Raw genomic sequence first — 26,106 nt, forward strand, 5'->3', positions numbered from 1 at the left:
AGATTGCATGGACTTTAAGAGGGGAAAGGTTATTGAGGATTATAATCCTGAGGCCTCAAACAAAGAATGCTCTGGACTTCCATCAGCTTTCCTAACACTGTTCTCATCCTTTCTGTCCCCTGAAGACCAGGGATTAGGACTGATCTCTGAACAGCTCTAGATACCCAGGGCAAGCTACTGCATCCCATTCTGTTTCCCACAAGCAGGATTTTCAGTGTTCAAAACCTGGTGTGAGCTTCCAGCGATGGTAAAGAGAAGAACTGTGAGTGCATGGGTCCTGGACATGTGGACATGAAGCAAACTGAAGGGAGTTCAGCATGAGAAGGTGATTGCACAGGTGAGCAAAAGAAAACTTGCATTCATTCATTGAACACAGACTTACTATGCCTAGTTGACAGGTCTCTTCAAATTAAATAAAGAGCATTTGGTATCCTTTTAGAATTACTTAGATCAGGGGGCAGCTGGGTAGCTCAGTGGATTCAGAGCCAGGCCTAGAGATAGGAGGTCCTAGGTTCAAATCCGGCCTCAGACACTTCCCAGCTGTGTGACCCTGGGTAAGTCACTTGACCCCCATTGCCCACCCTTACCACTCTTCCACCTATGAACCAATACACAGAAGTTAAGGGTTTAAAAAAAAAAAGAATTTCTTAGATCCTTTCAGCACCAAGAAGTTGAAAATTAAGGGTTTGACTCTTGTGAGAACAAATTTTCTGAGTGTTTAGCTACTTCTTATTGTATTTTTCCTTCCCTGAATCAGCTGAACTAGGGTCCTTTAATATTTTTTCGCTCTCTGTGGAGTTGACTTCAGAATTCTTATCTTGTTCCATTTCCTCCCTCTATGTCATATTTTTTTAAAGGTATCATTTCTGTCTAGTCTCTGATACTGTCCTATTTTGGCAGTTGTCTCATCGAATGTAAATTTAATTGCTTTGTGAATATGAATATCTAAAGTTTACTCCAGATAGGTAACAATGTATGTAGTCTTTTGAACTAGGTGATGTTGTGAGAAAATACACCCAAGTTTGTAGCTGGGTTTCACCCCAAAAATGGGAGGCCAAAACTCCATTCAATCCAGATATGAAAAAATCTTATTTAAGGAAAAAGAGGATTAAAACAGGCTGATGTAATGAGTTAAGGGCTGAAGGAATTGCCCTTTGTGGTAGAACAGCCTCAGGGCTGGTGAGGCAGCCTAAGTGCTGATGGAATAGCCCAAAGTGGGCGCTACCACCCCCTGGTGGGTCCAGGGGAGCAATGATGGCCACAGGTGTATTTATCTTTCCTATTAATTGCTATTAAAATTTTTTTTAATTAATTTCCAGGGGGCTAAGTAATATTTTTTCTGGAAAGGGGGCAGTAGGCCAAAAAAGTTTGGGAACCACTGAGTAGATCATTGTTTGTATATTTATTGAGGATCTGGAGGCGTGTCACCTCCCATTCCAGGGAAATCTCTACCTTTTTTCAAAAATAGGCTACTCCTGGGCATTATGGAGGTTATAGGCTGAGAATCTTGGAAAATGGGCATTGAGGCAGTGAATCCAAATCCAGAGAGAGTTGTATTTTTTGTTTTGACAAGTCATAGGTGAACTTGAGGACACCAAAAAGGGAATAAGAAGGATGTAGGTTTGGGGGATTCTCCTGGACTGTCAGAGAAGTTCCATGTTCTCCCCATTGTCCCACCTGCCATCATTTGTCACTGTAGGAGATGTCTTGCTACCCTTCTGGAATGCCAAAAGATGGGAATATAGGAAGGATATATAGTACAGTAGATGACCAATATCAATGATTGATAATGCCTAACAGTTCAAAACTAAGGTAAATATAGCACAATGTAAGTGATTAATAATACACAACAGCACAAAGCTGGTGTACAGACCAGGACAATACAAAACCATTATGAATGATTAATAATACAGATTTTTAAATTTATGTTTGACTAGTGCTAACTAGTGAGAATTACAAGATTTCAGAACATGAGAGCCCCTCTTCTATCACTGTCCAACTACTACTCCCCACTGCCCACCTTCATCAAAGAGTGTGGAAAAGAAAGCAAAAGATTCCCAGCTGCCAGTACCTATTTCCAGAGTAAAAGCAGAATGAGTATAAGGAGCCACTGGGATAAAAAGCTATACAAAAATAGGTAAAAGGGGTATTCCCTGGGAGGCCCCATCTACTCATTTAAAAAAAAAAGACAGTTCCCAGTAGGCCCTAAGAACAAAGATAAACCCCTGTACACTTGACTTAAATGCTCATTTCCCTTCCTCTTAACAATGCTTAATTTTTATGTTCCACAATATTCTGTCCATAACTGTTCTCTTTCCTCTCTGTTCTCTTACTTCCATCTTTTGGTCATGACTTTAGAAAATGTTATTTGATGATTTTCCTTTGCATTCTCATCAATCTTTTCAAACAACTTCATTTCCTCAAATCAGAATCTTTGCATCTTTGTGTCCTTAGTACTTCATTCTTAAAATCCCCTTCCCATCCCCCCAAAGCTTACTTCCCCAGTAGATTTTTAGTCCACAGAATTCTACTCATTTTATAAAATTCTTTGGATTCTGTCCTCCCTAAAATCTAGGTTACACTATTACACATGTCATACTATTCCCAGCTTCTTTATTAGCATATCATCTAATAATTACTTTCCTCAATATTCTTATTATTTCCAACTCAATAGCTAGTTCCTGCTCATTGGTGAGAGCCAGAAGCTGAAATGGAATTTTCTTTATTGGTTCCTTTATTTTTTGAAGAATAAAAAATTATCATCAAGACAAGAGAAGCAGTGATTAATTTCTCTGCTTTGCTGCAGATGCCTAGATAAATGAAGTCTCCCATCACTCATGTGAGAGGTTTAAAAGAGAGCTAGACTTAGAACTGAGGAGATCTGGACTCAAATCTCACATTGGACAAAATATATATCAAGTAATTCCCAGGGAGAATCAACCAGAACTTTATTGTATCAAGCTCTTTAAAGTCAAAGCATAAAACCCTTTGCCAAAATAAATAAGTGGGTCTGAAGTGTATGTTGACTCATCTATTTAACTGCAAAAGAGTTTCATATCCTAAACAGTTACTAGTCTTAGAGGTGAGCAGAACTTAAGGCTAGAGCTTTAATTTTTTTTAATCTTTCTCTCTGTCCCCTCACTGTCCAATAGACTTACTTCCTCTTTCATTCCTGAAGTACATTAAGATTTGCAAAGTACTTTCCTTGCAACAGCCATAGGAGGTAGACAGTACAAATACTGTTATCTCATTTTATGAAGAAAAGACTAAGACACCTGAAGTTACCTGTTCTATTTTGAAGAGCTCTAATTGTTAGGACGTTATGTCAGCCCTTTTGAAACTTATACCCATTACTCCTACTTCTGCTCTCATAGGTTGAGCAGAATAAATCTAATCCAGCCTCTTGAATATTTAGGATCATATGGTAGCTCTCTTAATCATCTTTTCTCCAAGTTAAATATCAACAGTTTCCTTCAATGAATCTTTACATGGTCCAAACATAAGGTCCTTAATTGACTCATCAGGCCCATCCTGGCTTTTTTTCTCCATCAAGGCTTCTTAATTTGGAATAAGTGAATATATTTTTAATATGTTAATAACTGCATTTCAATATAATTGGTTTCCTCTGTAATCCTATCTATCCATCTATATATATATATATTTTAATACCCTTACCTTTAATCTTAGAAGTATCAATTCTAAGATAGAAGATCAATAAGGGTTAGGCAATTAGGATCAAGTAACTTGCCCAGATTCATACAGCTAGGAAGTGTCTGAGGCCAAATTTGAACCAGAACCTCCCATCTCTAGGCCTGGCTGTCTATCCACTGAGCCACTTAGCTGCCCCAATCGCTTGTAATTGAAGAAGAACTCAGAGGTTCAATGATCCTAGCATTTGCTGGAGTTCTCTCTTTTTGCAAACAGAACAGCTGACTTCCTTATAGCCTTAGTGATCATTTTATCCTTCAAAAGGTAGAAGAAAAAATGTGAAGAATTTGTTTTCTGGATCCAGTGCTTGTCAATAAGAAGAAATTGGTTATTGGGATAGAAATTATGGGAACTTCAGGAGAAAAATAACCTTTCCATTTTGGATAGAGAAGAGGAAAGCAAGCTGGCAATAAACTGGCCTACAGGCTAGATATGGGAACAGCAGATAGGGAAAGTCATCCTTTGAGACTTGGAAAGCTCCCAGGAAGGAAATTGTGAAAATGCAAAAAGATTTCACATCAGCGTCAGTATTCTGCATCTGAAGTAATGGATCACTAAGAGGTAGTTTTAAACAAACAATCCTTTTTACTAAAATCATACTCAAATACTCCCTGGGAAAAACAGTTCTCAGGATGACTCTAAAGCAGTCCAGAGGATTAAACTAGCTAATAGCCTCAAGCAAGAAGATATAAGGCAGTTCCCTAGGGTCTCAAACTGAGCTCTAACCCCAGATTCCAAGGATGATAGTTAGATCCCCACTCAGTGTACCTGGGAGCTAGTATTGCCCCAGTTGCCCAAGACTGCATCACCAGGCCAGGATTGTGGGACATGGGGGGTTAACTCACACCTCCCCATTTCCACCAATATCCTGGGGATAAGGGTGTATAGATAGGAACTTAATAAAGCAATTTAGGTTTGTTTTGCTATTTTTTACTTTTTCACTATCTTTTGTTTCCATTTCTATACATAATGCCCCCCCCACCACCAACTCATATAAGCCTTCCTTTATGATGACAAAAGCCAACCAATTTAAATATTTTAAATATATATGGAAAGTGTAAGATTAAAAATTAATATCTAATACTCCAAGTATTATATTTTTATAAGATTTATTAATAATAAATTGAAGTAGAGGAAAGTGATAGCCTTAGTAAAGAGAAGCTCCCTGGACTGCACATGAGGGAGAAAAGAGAGAGAGAGGGTGGAGTTAGACACAACCTTATCAATACAACATAAGAACATAACATGGGGCTAAAGGGAAAAGGATTCTGGGAAATGTAGTTGAAGGGTACAAAATTCTATTTACACAAAAGTAAAAGCAAGGGCAGATGATAATAAGGATAACTATGAAAGCCTAGCATGGTCCTCTTAATAATAAAGTTAGGAGATCTGACACTTAAAATTTGTTGAGGCTAGCATGTGATTCTAAGAACAACAAATGGGTTTTTGTTTTGTTTGTGAATTTTTGTTTGTTTGTTTTTTAGCTATATTGGGGAGTGGGACAGAGAGGATTACAGAAGTAATAGAACCATTGTTCATTATGAAAGGAAATATAGTTGATGATAGAGAGGAGAACTAACTCATGTTTTATTCTGTTTTCTCTGCCAAGAAGACTGATTTGCGTAAACTGGAAAAAGCAGAATAAAGAAGGCTAAAAGGGATTTGAAGTCCAAGATAAGTAGGAAAGAATAAAGAAAAGAATATTTACACTTGATAAGTTCCAAGTTTCCAGGCCCAGAAAAACTATATCCCAGACATTAAAAGAATTGGTGGCTATGATGACTGAACTATTGTCCATGATGATCTCTGAAAGATAATGGAGAATAGGAGAAGTGCTCCCTCACCAAAGGATAGATTTTACTTGATTTTTTTGAAGTTGGAAGTATAAAGAATCTGCAAACCATATGCCCATAAACATCCTTTCAATTTCTTGACAAAATTCTGAAATGAGTTTTTACAAGGATAGTTAGTAAATATCAAGTAAAGAAAGCATCTTCCATCGAGAATAGCAAATCTCATTTCTTTTTCTCAGAGACTAGTAGATCAGGGGAAGATTCAGATCAAGTCAGCAAGCATACTATAGGCTAGGCACTATGCTAAGAACTGGGACTCACTCTAAAAGAGGAGACACATGCAACAGCTATGTAAAAGCAAGATAGGTACAGATAAACTGGAGATAATCTCAGAGGGGAGACATGAACATTAAGAGTGACTGAGAAAGACTTATTACTGATGAGATTTTAGCTGAGATTTGACTTTACCAGAAGGCAAAGGCAAGGAGAGCATTTTAAGCATAGAACCAGGCACTTAAATGGCAGAGTTAGGAGATGGGCTGTCTTATGGGAACAACAGTAAGAAGGTCAGTGTACCTAGAGCACAGAGTATGTGGAAAGGGGAGTCAGTTGTAAGACAACTAGAAAAGGAGCAAGGTTATGAAGGTCTTTAAACACCAAACAGAGTCTTATATTTGATCCTAGAGGTAATAAAGAACCACTGGAGTTTATTGAGTTGTCTAATGGTCATACTTACTCTTTAGAGAGATCACTTTGACAGCTAAATGAAGGATAGACTAGAGTAAGGAGAGATTTGGAGCAGGCAGATCCACCAGCAAGCTAATGCAGAAGTCCAGGTATGAGATGATGAGGGCCAGCACTAAGGTAGAAGCAGTGTCAAAAGAGAGGAGACATATTCAAGAGATGTTGTAAAAATAAAATTTATAGGCCTTGGCAACAGATTGGATATGGGTAATGAGAAAGTGGGGAGTCAAGGAGGGCACATAGTTTGAGAGAATGGATTGCTAGGAGGATGGTGGTTCCCAAGACCACAGTAAGGAAGTATTCAAGAAGGGAGATAATTTTAACATAGTTTACTTCACCAAAGGTTTGGAGCTATTTTGTGGAAAAAATAGAGAAATTTCACTGGATAATAATAGTTAGATTAATTTAGATATAAGACTATCCAAATCCTAAAGAAGTCATTAATAGTTGTTCAGATCATCTTTTTTTCTTTATTCTCAATTACACACAGAAACAGTTTTTAACATTTGTTTTCTGACATTTTGCAATCCATATTCTCCCCCTCCACCTCCCCACTTCCCAAGATGGTAAGTAATCTGATATAGTTTATATATGTGCTATCATGTAACACCTGTTTCCATTTTCATCATGTTGTGAAAGAAAACACATTGCACATGCAAGAAGAAACTTATCCAGGCCCAGCCGGATACAACCGCAAGGTCCGTGAAGCAGCCACCTGAAAAAACCATAGGGGGAGAGAGGGGAGACCAAGCACGCAAGAAAGACAAATCAGTCTAATAGTGTCAAGGCTCGTTTATTGTGTGCAAGGAGTGAGTTTCTATGCTTCTAGGGCTGGGGTAAGGAATTTTCCGATGGTTTCAGGCCATTGGTCTTGCCACGCCTATCCCGGATGAAGTTGGATAAGTTCCTATTCCTAACATAAGTTTCGTTTCTCGGGAAACCCTTCACTAAGTTTCGTTTCTATGGTTTTAGGTTTCGTTCCTTGGTCTCTGACAGAAACTCATGAAGGAAATAAGCTGAAAAATAGTATGCCTTTATCCTCAATTTCTTATATGACCCATGACTTTTCATCATGGGTCCCTTGGAGTTAGAGTACACATAGGTCCCCTTTCTTTGATCTCTTTGGAATAAATATCTAAAAGTGGCATTGCTGGATGAAAGGGTATATACAGTTTTTATAGCCTTTTGGGCAATGGTAGAAATTGCTGTCTGGAGTGATTGTATCAGTCCATAACTCCAGCAACAGTGTATTAGTATCCAAGTTTTCCAACATTCCCATCAATGTTTATCATTTTCTATTTTTTGTCATTTTAGCCAATCTGATAGGTATGAGGTAGTACCTCAGACTTGTTTTAGTTTGTATTTCTCAATCAGTAATAATTTAGAGCATTTTTTCATATGACTATGGATATTTTTAATTTCTTCATCTTACCATATTCTTTGAACAGGCCCCTACTAGTTGAAATTTTCATCAGTGACTTGAATAAAAGCATAAATAGCACTACTTTTCAGATTTGCAAGTGATACAAAATTTGGAGATTTAATTAACACATTGAATGATAGTCCAGATCCAAAAAGATCTGGAAATGCTAGATAGTAGGCTTGGATCTTAGATGAAATTTAATCAAGATAAGCATAAAGTCTTATAATTAACATTTTTAAACCTCCTTTACAAGTATAAGGTAAGTATGAATATAGACAATAATTTGACTAGAGAAGATTTGTGGACTTTAAGGTACTGCAAACTTAATTATGAGTTAATAGTATGATATAAACGAACCAATTGTTCTGTGATTTCCTCAATAAATTGTATTGCCCATGTAAGAACTCCTGCTCTGAGATTTATCTACCTTGTCCCTAGAGTCATGTAACTAAAAGTTGAATCCAGTCTTGAACTCCAGGTCTAGTACTTTATGCACTGCCCTACGTTATTTAAAATTGAAGGAAATTCAAAGGAAAAAAAATAGAACATTTTCCAATGTATGAGGCAAATCAGCCAGAAATTGATTATTTACTGATCCACATGGGAAAACAGGTAATTATAAAAATTACAGATTTTAGACAATCAGGTTAGTAGGAAATAAAGAATACAATGAATAAAGGCCCATATGGAAGTTGAAAAGTATATTAAATAATGAAATAGGCAATTAAAGAAATAGTATGTTATCCAAAATATAACATTAGTAGATTTCCTCAGATCATTACCAAATGATAATATAAATACTAATTTCACAATTTATGGGATGCACCCAAAGTAGTACATAGTCACAAATTCTTAATACTGAATACCTATAATGTTAAATAGTTTTGTCTAATCAGTCACTCCCTTTTTTCTTTTTTCTTTTTTTTTTTTTTTTTGGCTGGATCTGCATCCAGGTTATGCCCACTAATTTTGGTTGTCCTTCAGACCTCTGACCTGGACCCTTTTCTTTTTTTCTTTATACTCCCGTGCTTAGTCATTTCGTTAACTACCAAAGGTTCAATTATTACCACAATACAAAAGATTCCTAATTCCAACCCTAATTTCTCTCCTGAACTCCTTTCCTTGATCACAATCTACCTTTTGGGCATCTGAAATGCCCCATAGGTGTCTCACACTCAGCATGTCCAAAATAGAGCATAATATCATTCCCCAAAAACTTCCCCTCTTTCCAACTTTCCTATTTCTGGTGATGGTATGTATTACCATCCTTCTAGTCACCCAGATTCTATACTCTGGTGCTATCCTTAACTCTTCATGTACACTTACCCTACATATCCAGTCTATTGCCAAATTTTGTCATTTCTACCTTTGTAACATTTCTCACACATGTCTCCTCTCTACTCATCTAGCCACCACCCTAGCTTGGAGTCTCTCCACCTTTCACTTGGACTATGGTAAATGCTTTCTGATTGTTCTTTTTCCAATCTAATTTATCTTTCACTGAGCTTCCATTATGATTTTCCTAATGTTCTTGTCTGAACAGGTCATAAATATCCTACCCCAATTTAATAAAACTCCAGTGGCTCCCTTTTACTTCTAGGAGAAATATAAAATCATCTATAAAGGCCTCATTTCTCAAATATATTAGAGAACTGAGTCAAATTTATAAGAAGGCAAGTCATTCCCCAATTGACAAAAAGAGAATATGAATGAGCAGTTTTCAGATGAAGAAATCAAAGCTATCAGTAATCATGTGAAAAAATATTTTAAATCACTATTGATTTCAAAATTGCAAATTAAAACAATGAGGTATCAACTGGCAAATATGACAATAAAGGAAAATGACAAATGTTAGATGGGATGTGGCAAAATTGGGATACTAATGCTTTGTTGGTGGAGTTGGGAACTGATCCAGCCATTCTGGAGGGCAATTTGGAACTGTGTCCAAAGGGCTATAACTGCATGCCCTTTGATAGAGTAATACCAGTAATAGATCTGTATCCTAGAAAGATAAAAAGAAGGGGAAGAACCTATTTGTTCAAAAATATTTATAAAAGCTCTTTTTGTGATGGCAAAGAATTAGAAGTTATGGGGATGTCCCCATCAAGTGGAGAATGGCTGAACAAAAATTTTTTTTAAACCCTTAACTTCTGTGTATTGGCTCCTTGGTGGAAGAGTGGTAAGGGTGGGCAATGGGGGTCAAGCGACTTGCCCAGGGTCACACAGCTGGAAAGTGTCTGAGACCGGATTTGAACCTAGGACCTCCCATCTCTAGGCCTGACTCTCAATCCACTGAGCTACCCAGCTGCCCCTGGCTGAACAAATTTTGATATGTGATTGTGATAGAATATTTTTGCACTATAAGAAATGATGAGCAGGATGATTTCAACAAAAATCCAGAAAGTCCTACATGAACCGATGCAGAGTGAAATAAGCAGAACCAGGTGAACATTATACACAGTAACATTATACAATGATCAACTATGAGACTTAGCTATTCTCAACACTACAATGATCCAGGGCAGTTCTGAAGGACTTCTGGCAAAGAATGCTATCCACCTTCAGAGAAAGAACTATTGGTGTTGGAATGCAGGTCAAAGCATACTATTTTTTACTTTAGTTTGTGTTGGGGTTTTTTTTTGGGGGGAGGGGGTGTATCTGAGTATTCTCTTACAACAATGGCCAGTACAGAAGTATGTTTTGCATGATTATACATGTATAATCCATCTCAGAGATGGGGGAGGGGAGGAAGGAAGTTAATTTGGATCTTATAATTTTGGTAAATGTATGTAGAAAATTGTCATTTTATGTAGCCGGGGAAAATAAAATATTAAATAAAATAAAATCACCTGGCACTTAAAGCTCTTTATAACCTGGCCCCTTCCTATTTTACACTTGACTCACTTCCACAAACTACAATTTAGCCTATCAGTCAGTAAGCATTTATATGTGCTAGATGCAGTGCTTAAGTGCTGGAATACAAAGAAAGATAAAAGATAGTCCCTGCCCTTGAGATGTTCACAATCTAATGAGGGAGGGAGCATGCAAACAACAGAGTACAAACAAACCATATTCAGGATAAATAGGATACAAGCTGTAGAGGAATGGCCTTAAAATTAAGAGGAATTGAGAATATCTGTATCCCTCTAGAAGGAATTTTAGCTAGGACTTGAAGAAAGCCAAGAGGTAAAGATCATTCTAGACATGGGAGTTAGCCTGTGAAAATTCCTGGAGTCTTGTTTGAGGAACAACCAGGAAGCCAGTGTAACTGGACTGAAGAGTATGGGTAGAGAGAAGGTATATAAGCTATAAGAAAAATAGAAAGAGTGAGGTAGGGATGGAACCTATGTTATGAAGAGCTTTGATCACCAAACAAAAGCTTTTGTCTAGAGCAGGGATCAGCAACCTTTTTGGCTATGAGAGCCATAAACGCCACATTTTAAAAAATGTAATTTCGCGAAAGCCATACAGTGCTCACAGTGTGCGCTCCTGTAACAGCGCCTGAAAAAAAAATTGACTTTATGGCTCCTGCAGAAAGAGCCATACCCGACCCCTGGTCTAGAGGATCTTGTAGATGCTAGGGAGCCACTGGAATTTATTGACATAGTCAGACCTACACTTTAGGAAAATCACTTCAATGGCTGAATAGAGGATGAATTGGAGAGGGGAGAGACTTGAGGCAACCAGACTGACAGCAGACTATTGCAGTAGGTCAGCTGTGACATGATGAGGTCCTATACAAAGGGATGGCAATGTCAGAAGAGAAGAAGACATATTCAAGAGATGCTACAAAGGCAAAATTGATAGGCCTTGGCAACAGCTTAGATATGGGAAGCAGGTTAGGATTGGGGAATGACACCTAGATCTTGAGTCTGGGGCATCTGGAAAATATTGGGGATATTTGGAAGAGAGTTACTCTGGCCAATTCGGCTATTCTTCACACATGACATTCCATGTCTAGCTTCATGCCTTTGCATTGGCAGTCCCCCCATGCCTGAAATGTTCTACCTCCTTACCTCTACCTGTCAGCTTTTCTGTCTTCCTTCAAGATTCTGCTCACATCCCACCTTATGCAAAAGGCTTTTCCCAAGTTCTTTACACCCACATGCCCCGCTTACTAGTCCCTTCCTTCTGAAATCACTTTCTATTTACATTCTGTATATTTAGCATGTTCATAGTTTTTCACACATCTCTGGTTAAAATGTGAACTGCTAGTAGCAGAGACCATATTTTTATTTTTTTCTTTATATCCTCAACCCAGCATTGTTCCCAACACATGTTAAACACTTAATAAATGCTTATTGGTTGATTATATCAATAAGAGTCCGGGGAAAATTCACATAATCGAAGTCTGTATTTAAAAGACTAGCAGCAAAAGAGCATACCAAGGGAAACCTGAAAGAGAAATAACAAGGATAAGAGTAAAGATCATTGCAGCTAAAAATAAAACCACTGAAATGCTAACTCCCACAATTGACTTTAGGAGCTTTTGGAGACAATTGGTTCTCTTTCTCTCCTTTAATCAACATGCAGGCAGAAGCAGTAAACCTCATCACTGTCTGCTTTACTAGTTCAGTGGTCCTTTCTCATTACATGTTCACCATCACATACACACTAGTGCGAAGCAGAGCCTTTATGCCATCAAATGTTCTATAATTGATCTATAATTGGGTATGTTGTAGAAAGGAATCATGTTTCTGTCTAGGCTAGATTCAATGATTCTGGCAGTCCTCCCTTCCCACCTGACTATGAAATGCAAAGTTCCTGCCCACAAGTATTTTTCTACTCTGGTAAACTATATGTTATCAACTCCCATAATATATTCCATGACAAAGGCATTGGAACAAGGTGAATGGTGAGAGTTGAGAAGGAACCTCTTTACCAACTGGAGGTTAAAAGACAGCTTGGGCATTTGACTTGGGCTTTCTAGGCTGAATAGAAATTCAGCAGCCAATAAGGGACATTCAGGACCCTAGGAGCAGGGAGATCATAGGCATAGAGACAAGAAAAGGCAGCATGTATTTAGGATGAGCAGAGAGCACTCTAGTTTGATAAGACCATAAGATGTATGAAACAGTATAATAAATATAAGAAGGCTAGAAAGGTAGAGTGGCATCAAATTTTGTAGGGCCTTAACTGCCTTGCAAAGGAATTTGAACTTTATTTGGCAAGCAATAGGGAACCACTGAAGATTTTTTAACAGAAGAGTAATAGGTTTAATTCTGCACACGTAAGAAAGATTATTCTGGAGTATTAAAAAGGTTTGGTTGAACGTAGAAGAACCTTTTAGTAAGTCATTGTAATAGTCTGGTCAAGTGATAATGAAGGACTATACCAGGATAGTGGCAGAGAGATGAGATGGATGCAAGAGCTCAAATAAGTATTAAAGGCCTACCATGTAGAAAACCCAAGATGAACTTATACTTTTGATTCTCACCAAACTAGTATATTTACTTTTCCCCAAAACATTCCTTATATGTTCTTTTACCTCTGAATCTTAGACACAATTCAGAGTGCTCACAATTAGGCAGACCTACAGTAGGCATATGTATAATTCTATCACAGTTAGAATGCATAGTTAAAACAGACAATAGTCAAGTCCTAAAGATTGCCCTCCCCTTGAGGGGAGCACAGGGGATTGTTGAACAGGACTCCTCTCTATTAGGTCTTCTTTTTCTTCCTTCAGTGATAGTTCCTGCTGAACAGCCAGAGGAGAGCTGAGGTCAGATAATGGCATCCAGGTTCATGCCAGCTGAGCCAAAGGTGAGCTTTCCTGCCAGCTGCCCATCACTGCTGCATCTCAGCCCTAACCTAAGCAAACACACGCTTTTACTCAGTTTTACATACACTTCTTTATAACTAATATACATTCAAACAAATGTTTCTGCACACCATTTCACACTTCCTTCTATAATTAATGTGTGTAGACATTTATATGCTTACTTACATATATATATATATATACACACACACACACACACACACACACACACACACACACACACACACANTGTTTTACACACACACACACACACACACACACACACACACACACACACACACACACACACACTGGTGCCTTTAATCAACATGCAGGCAGAAGCAATAAACCTCATCACTGTCTGCTTGACTAGTTCAGTGGTCCTTTCTCATTACATGTTCACCATCACATACACACTGGTGCGATACAGAGCCTTTATGCCATCAAATGTTCCCCTAGCCTGAGGTTCCTCTGCTCTCATTAGTGCTAAATCAGATGGGACCATCTCTGGGGCTGCAGCTGGAATCTCTTGTTTCAGGCCCTCGTAACTTTTGTGGATGTAGCCGTGAATCTCACCCAGGAGGAGTGGCATCTTCTGGGCCCGGACCAGAGGAGTCTCTACAGGGATGTTATGCTGGAGAATTATGACAACATTGTTTCACTGGGTAAGACTTTCCTAGGACTCAGATTTGGCTTTTTTACAAATCAAGATAGAGTCTGAAGAATTACTTGAGTTTTAGTTTATGGATCAGTTTCTAATCTAGGCCAAGAAACATAGTATTTCTGTTCCTGGTACCAAGGAGCGGGCCTGATGAATACAATGGAGCTGAATAACTTCCTTAATCTACACTTTCTCCCTTCTCCAAACTTCTTGTTAGAAACCATACCCAGCACTTTTACCAGAGTCTGATGCTGACATGGCTAAAGGTGTAAATTTCCTGCCCAACTAGTGTGGACAGGACCCATTAGCTAGTTGTTCCTTTGTGTTCATCAGCAGTGTACTTATACTCCATGACTTCTCAGAAGGACAGATGATTAAGACATTTCCCAGTGGTGCTCAGATCCTTTTTGTTAGAGTCTCAATGTACATTGCTTTGACTTCTTAACTTGCCTCTCTATATCCAGAGACTGAGAATGAATTTGGGAAAGGTCTGTGTATGCAGAACAACCCACTAGATCCAATTTCCTTCCCCATGAGCAGGATTCCAAGTGACAAAGCCTGATGTGATATCTCAACTAGAACGAGGGGAAGAGCCATGGGTCCTAGACACACAAGAAACTGAAGAGAAAAAAGCCGTAAGAGGTGGCTGCTTAGGTGAGTGAGAACCGAAATTTCCTTCCCTCAGTCATTGAACACATATTTACTGCACATCTCCTGTTTGCTCACCAATGTGCTACACATAGCGTTGGATTCGTAGGGCATAGAATGGCAGATTGCTTTGGCAAAAAGACATATCCCATAAATCCCTGCACAATAGAAAGTTTGCCCTACTTTCATCAGTCTCTGCTCATTCACACTTCTAAGATATCTTGTATTTTGGGGAATCCTTTACTTGCTATGTCATCCCAGGTGGAAAAAGTTTAGCAACATTGAATTATTCCCTGACCCTCTTCTCCTTGTGGCCTTCTAGGGTCAGGAGTATCCTAGAAGAAATATGGATCGTTCTAAGTACTTTGAGCCCGATGTTTTGGCTAGCAACTATAGGGAACAAACTTGCTACACATTGTTCAAGTCTATCTTTCCTTCTGGATATAAGACCTTATATTCATTAATCCATGTTACAGAATCAAATTGTCAGATTTGGAAGGGATCTCAGCAAGCATACGTGTTGTTGTAATTGTTAAGTCATTTCAGTTGTGTCTAACTCTTCAGTACACTATTTGGGATTGGGGAAGTTTTGGCAGAGATACTGGAATGGTTTGCAATTTCCTTTTCCAGCTAATTTTACAGATAAGGAACTGAGACAATCGGGGTTAAGTGACTTGCCCAGGGTCACACATCTATTAAATGTCCTAGGTCAGATTTGAACTCAAAAAGATGGGTCTTCCTGACTCCAGGCCCAGCATTCTATCCACACACCATCTAGCTGCTTCCAGCAAGCATATAGTTCATACTCAAAGAATTCCTATCAATGATATACCCAAGTGATCTTGCAGTCTTTTGAAGCTCTGCAGTGAAGTATAGCAGATTATCTCCCTTGGCAGCCCATTCAAATTTGAATAGGTCTAATAGGTAAGATATATTTCTTTACATCAGGCTTAAATTTGTCTCACTTCAGCTTCCATTTTTTGCTCCCAAGTCTTTTGTCTGGGACCATGAACAAAAAGTCTAATTTCTCTATGAGGCAGCTAGATGGTAGTCATGAGTGAAATTTGACAAAGGGGTAAACTGAGGCAATTCTCTGGGCAAGATATCATTTATTAACAGGACATGCCGCCTTCTAATAAAGGTTGGGAGAGGCAATGGCACAGCTCCAACCAAAGACCCTAAATTGAGGATATATTACATTGCATAGAATAAAGAACAGAACAAAAATCACTGGTCAACATTAGAGGAAAAAGATTATGCTGGTTACTTTAAAGAAAGTTGGCACAGCCTTCAGATGAGATGACACCCACCTCTCTCTAAAAAATACCTTTATGAATTTTATGGATTCTAACTATATCCCTGAGTTATTGAAAAAGACTGATTTACTAAGGCCTGGGGAATTAGATAATACTGTTAATTATTAAAGATGAAACAGGGTCAGGTAGTTCTAGCTTCCCAAGCATACCCCACAAACCCTGCAGGAAACTTTGCTGAGAATAATGTTTTATAAAAAAAATACTGAGAATAGAATTTTTCATTAACTGGCAGTCATTGTGAGAAAGTTTAACCCCTGGTAACTAAACTTCAGAGATGGGGAGACTGAACTTTAGCATATATAAGCATCTTCTCTCAGGAACAGAGAAGAGGCCCAGGCTTGTTATATAGAACACAAATGTGATTACAGAATAAAATAAAAAAACATAACATTTTTATGTTTTAACATAACACAACATTTAACACAACACAACATTATGTTTTAACATAACACAACATTTAAGATAAAAGATAGAATGCAGGATCAAGAATTAATCCCTTAATTGCCCAATGGATAGAGTGCTGGGCCTGGAGTCAGGAAAATCTGAGTTAAACTCCAGCCTCACTAGCTGTGTAACCCTGGGCAAATCATTTAACTTCTGTTTGCCTTAGTTTCCTCAACTATAAAATGGAGATAATAGCAGCACCAACTTCAGAAGGTTGTTGTAAGGATCAAATGAGATAATATTTGTCAAAGCACTCAGCACAGTCTTGCTACATAATTGAAACTATATAAATGGTTATTCCTTTTCCCTCCCCCCTACCCCCCCTGGGATAGTCCTTTGAGTACCTCAAGACAGCATCATATAAGCTTTAGAGCTGAAGGATACCTTAGAATCTCCTCATTTTATAGATGAAAAAATTCTGAAGGGCAGATAATCACAAAATCTTAGTTTAGGATTATCAAAAGTTTTGTAGCCTCCCAAATACAATCCAACTCGCTTTCCTCCTCATCTTTGGGTTCAAATCCCACCCTTTTCCACCAACAATATGGCTATAACCAAGTTGCCTCAGTTCTAAGAATCTCAGTTTCTTCATATGAAAGTTGAGAGTGATTATACTTATATTAGTTTCCTCATTGAGCTACTAATAGGATAAAATGAGAATGTATTTAATCTCTTTGCAATTGTGTATGTGTGTTTAGGTCAGGTAATAACCCAAGCAAAAAAGTGATGAGAGCTTGCACTAGAGTGATGGTCATGTGAGTTAAAAGAAGGGTGCAGGTTTGAGAGATGCCAAAAGAGGTGGGTTTGACAGAATTTTGACATCGATTGGATAAAGAGAGGATCAAAGAAAGAAAAAAGTCAAGGATGACACTGAGACTATGGATCTTTATAGAGTAGGAAGATAGTAGTTCCCTAAGCAGATAGAGAAATTTGGAAAAAAGGCAGGCTAAGGGAAGAAGATGAGCACAGTTTTGGAAATGTTCAATCTGAGTTGCCATTAGGTTATGCATGTGGAGTTGTTCAGCAGGCAATTGGTGATATAGACCTGGAGTATCAAACCTAGATATATAGAGAGTCATCATCTTAGAGATAATTAAACCCATTAGGAGTGGAGGATAGGCAAAGAGTTAATCCTTGGATATTCATTTTAAAGAAATTAATGAAGATCTTACAAAGGTTCTCAGAAAGGTATTAGGAGATACCAAGAGAGAGCAGTATTAAAGAAACTGACAGGAAATGGTATCCAGAAGGAAAGGGGGTATTCACTCAACAGTTTCAGAAGCCAATGGCGGTAGATAAGTAATATAAATAGTCCTTCTGTACTCTCTTCACTAGTCCTATTATTTCTGAAATATTGGGTTCAGTCTTAGACACCATATTTTAAGGACAGAGACAAACTGAAGTATATACTCCCTCAAAAGAGTGACAATGCTGAAGAGAGGGCTGGAGAATAATATGCCTTTTGAGAACTAGTTGAAGCAACTAGGGGATATTTATCCTGAAAAAGAGAAGAGTTGGTGGAGAGGTATTCTTCAAGTATTTAAAGGGCTGTTATGTAGAAAAGAGATTAGACTTCTTTTTAACCCCAGAGGACAGTACTGGGAACAATGTGGGAAAGTTGTAAAAAGACATATTGAGTTTTAGTGTGAAGAATCCTCTCTCTCTCTCTCTCTCTCTTTTTTTTGGGGGGGGGGGAATTTCATTATTTTATTTTACTAACAAATTTGATTCATGTTGTCTCCCTCTCTTCTCTTCCCCCATCCTGGAGTTGACAAGCAGTTCAATCTAGGTTATACATGTATTATTACTCAAAACATATTTCCAAATTATTCATTTTTGTAAGTGAATAATCTTGTAAAACCAAAATTCCAAATCATATAACCAAATAAACAAGTGATAAATCATATGTTTTCATCTGCATTTCTACTCCAACAGCTCTTTCTCTGGAGATGGATAGCATTCTTTTCCATAAGTCCCTCAGAATTGTCCTGGATCATTGTGTTGCTGTTAGTAGTAAAGTCTATCAAATTGATCATTCTACAATATTTCAGTTACTATTTATAATGTTCTCCTGGGTTCTGCTTATCTTAACTCTGCATCAGTTCATGTAGGTTTTTCTAGCTCTTTCTGAAATCATCCTATTCATCATTCCTTAAAGCACAATAGTATTCCATCACCATCATATACCACATTTTGTTCAGCCATTCCCCAGTTGAGGGACACCTCTTTAATTTCCATTCTTTGCCACCACAAAAAGTGCATCTATAAATATTTTTGTACTTACAGGTCCATTTTTTTAAGTCTCTTTGGGATACAGACCTAGTAGTGGTATTGCTGGATCAAAAGATATGCATTCTTTTATAGCCCTTTGAGCATAATTCCAAATTGCCCTCCAGAATAGTTGAATCAGTTCACAACTCCACCAGCAATGCATTTATGTCCCAATTTTGCCACATTCTGAGGAAACCTTTCTAACAATTAAAGCCATCTAAAAGTAGAATGGGCTACCCCAGAAGACATGTGGTTGTTCCCCCCACAAGAGATCTTCTAGCAGAGATTTAGATGATAACTTGAGAATGTTGTAGAAAGAATTCTTGGTTTGAGATGGGTTAGACTAGATGGTTTCTAAGGTCCTTTTGAACATGCAGATTCTCTGATCAGAGAAGTTGACATCATTAGTTAATTAAGCCTAACCCCAAAGAAGAATAAGAAAATACATCTCTTTCTCTTCATTGCAGAGGCATTAGTTTATAGAATGTTGTATATAATGTCAGTTAAAGTTGCTTTATTGATTGGTTTTGCTGAGCTTTTTCCCTCCCCTGACTTTTTTTAAAATCTGTTACAAATGAAGGCTTGCTGGATTGTAATATAAGACTATATTTAGGTTATGCATGTGGAGTTGTTCAGTAGGCAATTGGTGATATAGACCTGGAGTATCAAACCTGGATGCATATATAAACTATAACTTTTAAAGAGTAATTTTAGTTATGTTGTCAAGGACTATATTACAAGGGCATAAGAAATGAACAAATAGTGAAAGTGGAAGCAGTGAGCATAGACAACACTATTAATTTGGCAGCTAAAGAGTGTAGATGATTACCTGAAGAGGAATGGCAGATTCATGTGAAGAATTTGTTTTTGTTTTTAAATAAGAATGGGAGAGCTCATTAATATTTATGGATAAAGGAATCAGGAAGAAATTAAAGGTAAAAGTAAGGGAGCAATTCTTGGGGTAAGCTCCTGAAGAAGACGGAAGTAATTGGTATCAAAAGTATAAGTAGAGGAAAGTTAGCTATTACAAGGAAAAGTGTCATTTCTTCCTAAGACATAGGAGGTGAAGTTAAGATGGAGTAAGGGAAAAGAAGGGAGCTCATATTGTGAATAGCCTTGATCTTTATCAGCAAAGTGGTAAGCAGTCATCTCTTGAGAGGAGATGGTTCAGTTGATAGCAATGTAGATTTAAGAAAGGGAAAAGTTTCAAACAGCTGCTTTGGATAACATAGAGATTTAGTCAGGGAAAAATATAAAGATTATATTCTCTGCAGCAGAGAAGAGCAATTGAGATTCTTTTAAGGAATCCAGTCAGCATGGTTTCATGAGATTATTCAACAGCATTAAACAATTCAGGAGTAAAAGCAACTGATGGAGGTGGCTCAGAGTACAGGATTAATACAACATAAATGTTTAGACAAAAATATTAAAGGTGGATGCGAATGCATAGAGAAACAAGTTAACTTAGAGAGTCAAGACTGAGAATGAAGGAAGTAAAGCCAGAGATGAGTTGATGAACTGGTAGAAAAGGAAGAGCTTAAGAGGCCTCCAGTTACAGTGTAGAAAAAGAACAAGTTTTAGAAGAAATAAAGAAAGAGATGGAACAATAAAAATTATAAGAGGAAGGTTCATAGAAGTGACAGGGAAAATTCTGAGACCTAAGATGTGATTGCCCCTGAAGGTAGCTTAGGTGGAGTGAAAGTATAGATTATGAGAATTAATGAAATTGATGAAATGAGAGACCATAAGTTTACCACATATATAGGCCATTTGAAGTAACTGGTGATGTCTAAGGCAGAGAGGAGAAAACTCAAGGGGAACATACTTAGCTTTTGTATAGAAGAGAGATTGGATTTGTTCTCTTTGACCCCAGATAGAAGAACCAGGAGCAATGGTTCTTGCCATTGAGTAGAATGAAGTAGAAATTTTAAAAAGCAAATTTAAATTTGATGCCATTTCTTCCATCCTTTACTAATGGTCTTCTTGTTCTGTACTGATGTGTTCTTTTACCAGGTAGACATCTGTGATTTGTTCATGTGAATAGAAGGTTAGGATGATTAATAAAAGCCTGGGGAGAGATGGGGAGGAATGGTCTTTGGTTATTGTCAGCCTCTAAAACTGTGAAAACCCAATTCCTCAGTTGCCTTTTAGATATTCTCAAATTAGTTACTCCAACACAGATATGCATATACCTCTTTAGCTATCATATAGCCTTGACTATAGTTCTAGACCTGACCCTGTCCAAAGTTGTTTTTTTCTCCTACCTTAGACTCATGTCTAGTAAATCTTCAATTCATATGTATTTGATGAATGCCAGATGAGTGTGTTTATATTTAGACACAAGGATGAGAGTATCTTGTTCATAAAATATCTAGGATGGGCCAGCCACTATGTCTTACCTACACATCTCTAAAGTATATCTCTCTCTGTTCTGTGAAGCTAATATTGAGATTTGTCCAATACATGTCTCTCTAGAAGATTTTTATATGATTTCTTAGTTATACCCCAAAAAATGTCCTTGGTCTCAGAAATAAAGAAGAAAATATTTATATTTTGTTTCAATGTTTCAGATTGTGAAACTCAGACTGAGAGTGAGGAATTGTCTCCAAAGCAAGAAATTTCTGATGAAATGAGATGCCAGAATCTAATATTGCAGAGACTCAGAGGAGTTATGCCCCAAGGACCCACATTTGGAGAAGCTGTTGGAAATGAGAATATGTTAAAGGAAATGTGGGGACCACCTGCAGGGAGGAACCTGAGGACACTACTTTCCCAAAAGAAAGGTTTCAGGCCAGTACCCATGGTCCATCAGAAGCCCCTCATATTGCAAAGAGGTCAGGAATGTAGTGAATTCAGGGAAAATCTCAATTTGAGTATTCCTCCTGCAACATATCAAAGAGTTCCTCCAGAATGGAGACCCCAGCAATGTGATGAAATGGGCCAAATATTTGAACAAAATTCAGAACTAATTACATATCAGAAAGAACAACCAGAAGAGAAGCCCTATAAAGCTAAAGTTTATTGGAAAGCATTTACTCAGAATTCAAACCTCATTGAACTTCAGAGAATTCACACCAGGGAAGAACCCAGTGAGGGTGATACCAGTGAAGAAACCTTCAACCAGACATCAATCCTTATCAAGAAGGAGAAAGTGCTTAATGGGGAAAAACCCTATGAATTTAATGACTGTGGAAATACCTTTAACACACAGTTATCCTTTATTCAAAACCATAAAATCCCCACTTTAGAGAAACCTTATCAGTGTACAGAATGTGGGAAAGCCTTTAGCTTAAAAGGAAACCTTATTCGACATCAGAGACTTCACACTGGAGAGAGACCATTTGAGTGTAATGAATGTGGAAGTGCCTTCAGCTTGAAGGGTAACCTTATTCGACATCAGAGACTTCACACAGGTGAGAAACCATTTGAGTGTACTGAATGTGGGAAAGCCTTCACTCGGAGCACTGCTTTTATTCTTCATCAAAGACTTCACACTGGTGAGAAACCCTATGAGTGTACTGAATGTGGAAAAGCCTTCAGCCAAGAAGGAAACCTAATCCAGCATAAGCGATTTCACACTGGCGAGAAACCCTACCAATGTAATGAATGTGGAAAAGCCTGTAGTGACCGAACATCCCTTATTCACCATCAGAGAATTCACACTGGTGAGAAACCTTATCTGTGTAATGAATGTGGAAAATGCTTCAGTCAGAGTTCAATCCTCATTAAACATCAGAAAATTCACACAGGGGAAAAGCCCTATGAGTGTAATGAATGTGGGAAAGCCTTCATTCTGAAATCATGCCTTTTTAGACACCAGAGAATTCACACTGGAGAGAAACCATATCAGTGTAATGAATGTGGAAAAGCCTGTAGTGATCGAACATCCCTTATTCACCATCAAAGAATTCATACTGGAGAAAAACCTTATGTGTGTAATGAATGTGGGAAAGCTTTCAGCCAGAGTTCAAGCCTCATTACACATCAGAGAATTCACACTGGAGAAAAACCGTATGAGTGTAATCAATGTGGAAAAACCTTTAGTGCATCTTCAAATCTCATTCAACATCAGAGAATCCACTCTGGAGAGAAACCTTATGAATGCATAAAATGTGAGAAAACTTTTATTTTGAAGTCTTACCTCATTAGACACCAGAGAATCCACTCTGGAGATACCTTGTGAAGGAAGACACCTTTTTGGGAGAACCTTTAGGACACATGCTTCCATTGTTCAGCATTAAAACCACATAGGCAACATACCACATATTGTAAAAGAACCACAGAACCTTTACTGTAGAAATGATTGTGATCAAGTCTTTATCCAGCACTTCAGTCTTATTCACCATCACAAGAGTTATTCTGGAGAAGAAAATCCCATGATGTAAATTTAGTAATAGCCTTCATTTTGCAAATTAAACATTTATAAGGAAAGTCCTTTTGCTTCTCAAAATGCTACCCATGTGATTTAAGTATGCTGCAACTACATGGTGGTATGGTAGCTACCACATGAATTGAACTTAAAGGATTCACATCCTGCTAATGTTAGTCCTTTGTAAGAGGCTATTTTTACCTCTTCAAACACTACATATGTGATTAATGTTTTCTGCATCTGAATGATTGTATGGTGCTGGCTGACACATGAATTTGAACTATATAGGCTTCATATTCATGAAAGTTCCTGACTTTCCAAGGGCAGCCTTCTGGTCCAATTCTCACATTTTTCAGCATGAATCTCAATATTGTTTTATATTTTGGAAAGCCTTTATTAACTAAGGTAAATTAGGTGACTTTAGGGAAATCCTATATCTAACTAAACACAATATTTTAAAGGACATTTGTTAACCAATTTCTAAGCTTCAATTAGGTAGCTTTCCTCCTTAGCTAATTGTTCTTTACCTTTTATCCTTGTAGACAGCCACAAGGAGAAAGATTTGAAACTTTTCAATAACATCATAATGACCACAGTTTATTCTGTTTAAAATTTCTGTTTGTGTGTTATTCTGTTGTAAAAGATGAAGTTCAGTTGTATGTGAAAGTATTAGTAATAGTGACATGTGTCACAGTTACTTAACTTTGTATCAGACCCTTCCAGGTCAGCACCTTTATGAGCCTCTTTTATTGTCATAGGCCAAGGGCTTCTCTCACCTGCCAGAAGACATTCAGAAAAAGAAGAGAAAGGAAATTCAGTGTCTTTCTTTCTCACCTTAGCTCCAAGAACTCATCTTTCATTCCATAAGGCATTTGAAGGACTAGAAAGATAGGAAAATGAGAATCTGTAAGTAGGAGATATTTAGGTTGTTTCTTTTTTTTCTCCTCAAATGCTTACTCTTCTTTTCCCACCAGCCAACATACTGGGTTGTTAGGGAAGCAAACCAATTTGCCTAAAGCCAATTAACCTAATTATTAATTTGCCTAAAACCACATTCTCTTTCACTTTCATATGTTTCCTCCCTAGTCTTACCTCAGCCTATCTGATCAATGTACCTGAAACCATTTTGCCTAATACCAATTAGCCTAATGCCAATTTGCTTAATAATCAATTCATTTAAACCTATTAAGCATTTTGGCATCAATTTCTGTGTGTGTAACCTGTTTGTGATTTAACTTCCATAAGCATTTTTGTTTCTTTTCTTTTTTGTCTCACTTTATTTTGAGCACATTACAGATCTGTTAACAATGTCTAAGGGTACTCCTGACCAAATCAAGTATTTATCAAATTCACAACTTTTCATATAGGACAGAATGTAAAAACCATTCCTTAAGCATCTTTCCTGACAACTTCTAGATTTTTGCCATTTTACTTACATCTTTGTTTTTTATTGCTTTATTGATTGAGAGGCAGTATAGAATACTAAATGGGCTTGCAGTCAAAACTACTTAAATGAGAGCTGCTGTTAAAAATTAGTATATACTCAATGTTTATTCATGTTAATGTTAATCAACATTCAAACTATTATGGGTGAAAGGATATAATGGATACATTGGATCATATAATTGCTTGGGAGAAACAAAGATCTGATCTTTTATCTAAAGCAGGATTCCCTACAACAAAATTTGATGTTTAGTTAACCTTTACTTGAAGTCCTCCAAGTTCTTTGAACCTCTGCAAGTAGCTCACTTCATTTCTGAACAGTTCTTATGACTTGGAAGTTTTGTCTTATATTCAGGTGAAATATTTGTAACTTTCACACATTGATCCTAGTTCTGCTCTCTGGAACCAAGCAAAATATGTTTAATCTCTCCTCCAAATACCAATCCTTCAAATTCTTGAAGATAGCCATCATGTCCCTTACCAAGTCTTCTCTTTTCCAGGCTTACCATCTCCAGTTTGTTGAATAGATCCTCATATGATACCCCCACTATCCTAGCTGCCTCTTCTCTTTGCACCAGTTTGTTGATGCCCTTCCCAAATATAGTGCCCAGACCTGTGATATGCAGAAATGGGTAGCCATTTTCTGTGGGTGCAAGTTAGCAGTTTACCACTTTGGAACACAGAACCTGGCAGAGCACCCAGTACGTGTGCCAGGGTGACAGTTAAGGAGAAGGTATAAAAGGGGGTCCACAAACCCCTGGGGACTTCACTTCTCTCTCTCTCATCTCAAGGGTTAGGGAGGAGGTAGTGGATCTGGGCCCCTTGGGTGGTTTGGGAGATTTGGTTAGGCAGGCAGGGACATCCTCCATTGCTAGCCAAATTCAATACCTCATTGGCATAGCCTACAAACTTCTGTTCAAGCTAGTGTCAATAGCTACTTTCAAGAAACAACAGCATCTGACCCAGGGGCCTGACAGCCTCTGAGCTCAGCTACAAAGCAACAGAGTTGGGAAGTGCCCTCAAGGCTCTGCAACTAGGAACAACAACTAGTGTTTCAAGATTTATTTAGTGTCAAACACTTAGGCAAGAACTTTAGGGTACCCTTCACCCACCTACCTACACCTTTTATCTACCCTTAGTTTGGTTACAAATAAATCCTGTTTAACCCTAAAGCCTAAATGATCTGAAGCCATTTGCTTACCTTACCAACAACAATTAGTCTTTAGCAGTCAGATCTGGTTAACATCATTAGCTAGCCTTAGCCTTTCCAAGCCAGAGTTATCCGTCATCAACTTAAGGTTTCAGGAAGTCACAATCTGTTTCCTGGAAGCATTTCCAACTGCCTGGGTGGATTGGTTCCAAGGCCCTGAGACTTTGGCAGAGAATCTTGGGCTTTAAAAGAGACCTAACCCGACTGGTGTGGCTGCAAACCTAAACTTACATCTAGCTGTGGTTTGGGTCTCTCTCCCTATATAAGCTCCACCATAAGCATCTGCCAGGCCCCCTTCCTGCTCATAACAGACCT

At 37.9% G+C, this 26,106-nt stretch overlaps 1 protein-coding gene across 1 annotated transcript; it reads left to right on the forward strand.

Moving 5' to 3' along the window:
- Positions 1 to 269: 269 nt before the first annotated feature.
- On the forward strand, positions 270 to 23,733 carry LOC123256134 (zinc finger protein 383-like). The gene is made up of 6 exons (XM_044684823.1): positions 270 to 337; positions 13,355 to 13,431; positions 13,968 to 14,094; positions 14,631 to 14,744; positions 21,340 to 22,434; positions 22,519 to 23,733. Exons 2-6 carry the CDS (start codon positions 13,399 to 13,401, stop codon positions 22,950 to 22,952), a joined length of 1,803 nt encoding a protein of 600 aa, XP_044540758.1. The 5' UTR covers positions 270 to 337; positions 13,355 to 13,398; the 3' UTR covers positions 22,953 to 23,733.
- The last annotated feature ends 2,373 nt before the right edge of the window (positions 23,734 to 26,106 follow it).

This window comes from Gracilinanus agilis, chromosome 1 (genome assembly GCF_016433145.1).
Source record: "Gracilinanus agilis isolate LMUSP501 chromosome 1, AgileGrace, whole genome shotgun sequence".
Classification (NCBI taxonomy): Eukaryota; Metazoa; Chordata; class Mammalia; order Didelphimorphia; family Didelphidae; genus Gracilinanus; species Gracilinanus agilis.

Bases quoted from the DNA above. Each gene is read 5' to 3' on its own strand.
- LOC123256134 (XM_044684823.1), top strand. From the start codon at position 13,399: ATGGCATCCAGGTTCATGCCAGCTGAGCCAAAG. The intron at 13,432-13,967 runs GTGAGCTTTCCT...CTCTTGTTTCAG, and splicing joins TCATGCCAGCTGAGCCAAAG to GCCCTCGTAACTTTTGTGGA. The intron at 14,095-14,630 runs GTAAGACTTTCC...CCCCATGAGCAG, and splicing joins TGACAACATTGTTTCACTGG to GATTCCAAGTGACAAAGCCT.